This window comes from Verticillium alfalfae, genomic scaffold (genome assembly GCF_000150825.1).
Source record: "Verticillium alfalfae VaMs.102 supercont1.1 genomic scaffold, whole genome shotgun sequence".
Taxonomy (NCBI): domain Eukaryota; kingdom Fungi; phylum Ascomycota; class Sordariomycetes; order Glomerellales; family Plectosphaerellaceae; genus Verticillium; species Verticillium alfalfae.
Genome location: NW_003315038.1, coordinates 1,439,803 through 1,442,216, shown reverse-complemented (window position 1 = coordinate 1,442,216; position 2,414 = coordinate 1,439,803). Strand labels below are relative to the sequence as shown.

At 54.8% G+C, this 2,414-nt stretch overlaps 1 protein-coding gene across 1 annotated transcript; it reads left to right on the top strand.

The window, feature by feature from the left end:
• Nucleotides 1–1,691: 1,691 nt before the first annotated feature.
• VDBG_00443 (FAD binding domain-containing protein) lies at nucleotides 1,692–2,222 on the top strand (the record flags this gene model as incomplete). The annotated part of the gene is made up of 1 exon (XM_003008716.1): nucleotides 1,692–2,222. One exon carries the CDS (start codon nucleotides 1,734–1,736, stop codon nucleotides 2,220–2,222), a length of 489 nt encoding a protein of 162 aa, XP_003008762.1.
• Between the last annotated feature and the right edge of the window lie 192 nt (nucleotides 2,223–2,414).

The window sequence follows — 2,414 nt, the reverse complement described above, 5'->3', positions numbered from 1 at the left end:
GACGTGTGAACCCGGGAAAACGCGCCTCCAGTCTGGACAGACGGACCAGTGATGTGATGATGTGCGGATTTCTTGCTGCAGGTGGCGAGTGGGCTGCGGATGCGGGTGCGGCTGATCCAATCGACCTGCAGGAGAGTGACGACAGGAGGCGAGACGGCGAGATGTCGAGATGTCAGAATATCAAGATATCAGGATATCAAGATGGCAAGGTGTCAAGATGCCAGAATGGCAGAATGGCAGAAATGCAAAGTCGACAAGAGGCAGCCCAAGAGGTCCCGCAGATGTGAAAGTCGCCAACATTGGCTGTACATGCCACGAACCGAACTCCTGAAATTCCCCAGTCCAAGACCTCGCGTGTCTCCTTACCTCTTTCCCCCCCTTCCCCCTTCACGCTTCCCCCTTCCCAGCGTCCAGCTCCGAGCTTCTAGCTTGTGGCTAGTAAAGTAAGGCAGGTGGCAGCCGTACCACCTTCTTGCTCTCCCGAACTCCCCTGACCTGCCCCTTCTCTTTCCCCCTTCCTCCCCTGCTAGATACTTCCCCCCCCCTACCCGCCTGTCGACCCTGGTTGCTTGTGATCCTTGTGATTGTTGAGATTATGGCCCCTCCCCTGTAGCCCTGAACACCTGAACACGGGGAAAGTGTGGCGTCATTCTGCCTGTGGCGGTGCTGTCTAGGGTGGCTGGAGGGCGAGATGAGGCCATCTTGTTGAGGGTGGAGTGTGGCTTGACCTCGTATTGCATCATCTCCCAGTCCACTTTGTTCAGCCTAGGCCCATGAGGTGGATTCTGGTTCCGTAACACCTCCACCAAGCTCCACGATGCGTCGCTCGCCTCGCTCACTTTGCTCGCCCCGTTCCTCCAAGTCTTGCGCTGCTCAGCAGTGCGCAGGAGGGACGAACAGTACCTGCGCAAGGCTCGTGCTCGAGAGCTGCCAGATTCGGGAAGCCGGTAGCACGGTCCTTCCCATGCAGCTGTCGGTTATCTTGCAGTAAAGCAAACAACCACCTTTGGATCTCGTCGAAGCATCGTCGCCTTCATTCGCTATGCGCGAATCAATTGCTGGAATGATGATCGAATCTCCCTGTTGTCGAGTTCGAAATCAGAAGACAACAAGAAGAAAATTGAGACCATCCGTCCAGCATCCTCAGCGTCCCTCGTCACTGTGTCATGTCCTACTTCTACTTGAACCTACTTTCCCCCTGAATCAGACAGCTCGCAAACAGCTCGATGAGATTGACCCTTTACTACACAACAACGACAAGAACACAGACCAAGCTGAGCCTCCTAAAAAAAAATGCAGAGATCGCACCATGCTCATAAGAACGTCATGATCATTCTTCCCCACCCCCGCCGCAGGGTCCAGCATCGGACCGCCGTCGAGGCCATCAAGGTCCCCGCCGTTTCTGCGAACAATTCGCACTAACACCACAAGCAACCGAGCTCGACCATACACAAAGCGCTTTATCTACATGCTGCTTGCTTGCTTGTTTGCCATATGAGGTGTCCATTGCCGCGGGCCTGGCCATCAAGGTGGCCGGCTCTGTGACCCCGCGCTGTGTTTGGATGCCTTCTGGATGGAAGATGGCCAGGCGCATTGCTGCGGCCTGTCTCATATATCAAGCAAGACTGCCACTCCAGTAGAATACCCTAATCTTTCTCGTCAACGCAGTGAATATTTTATTGTACCTGCCAGTATTCTCTCTGCCCTCTTGCCGAGTTTCAGTTGGTCTCAACATGGCTGATCTTCACACACCTGACATCTACGACGTCCTGATCGTCGGGGCCGGACCCTGCGGTCTGGCAGTGGCCTCACGTCTTTGCGAGCATTCGCCTTCCGCTCTTTTCACCGATGACGAGCATCAGAGGTACCACTGGGTCAAGAAGCATGGTCGACGCATGGCTCTCAAGAACAGGCGGAATGGACGTGTTTCCCAAAAGGCCATGGCTCATGACAAGGAGCCGCCCAAATACTCAACCCTGGTCCTGGACGGCACTGGCGATGAATTCATGAACCGCTGGAAGACACTGTTCACAGCTTTCGACATCCACCACCTGCGTAGCCCCATGTTCTGGCATGTTGATCCCAGTGACCGAGATGCCTTGCTCGCCATGGCCCATAATGAAGGTCGAGAGAACGAGCTGTTCGAGCTCAAGAACTGTGTCGGCAAGGAAGTGAGCAAACATCTCAGAAGATCACGGGCCAAGTGTCGCAACCCATTGTGAGTTTCCGTGGATCATCGCGGAAAAGTTTTCGGCTGGTGGACTAATGAGCTCCAGACACCATGCCGTGGTCGACGTTGACGAGCGAGATCGCAAAGATTACTTTACTCCACCCACGTCGCTCTTCTTACACACTGCCACAGTATTGCTGACCGGTACGGTTGCGGCCATGTCGTCCGGAAAGAAATGGTGCAG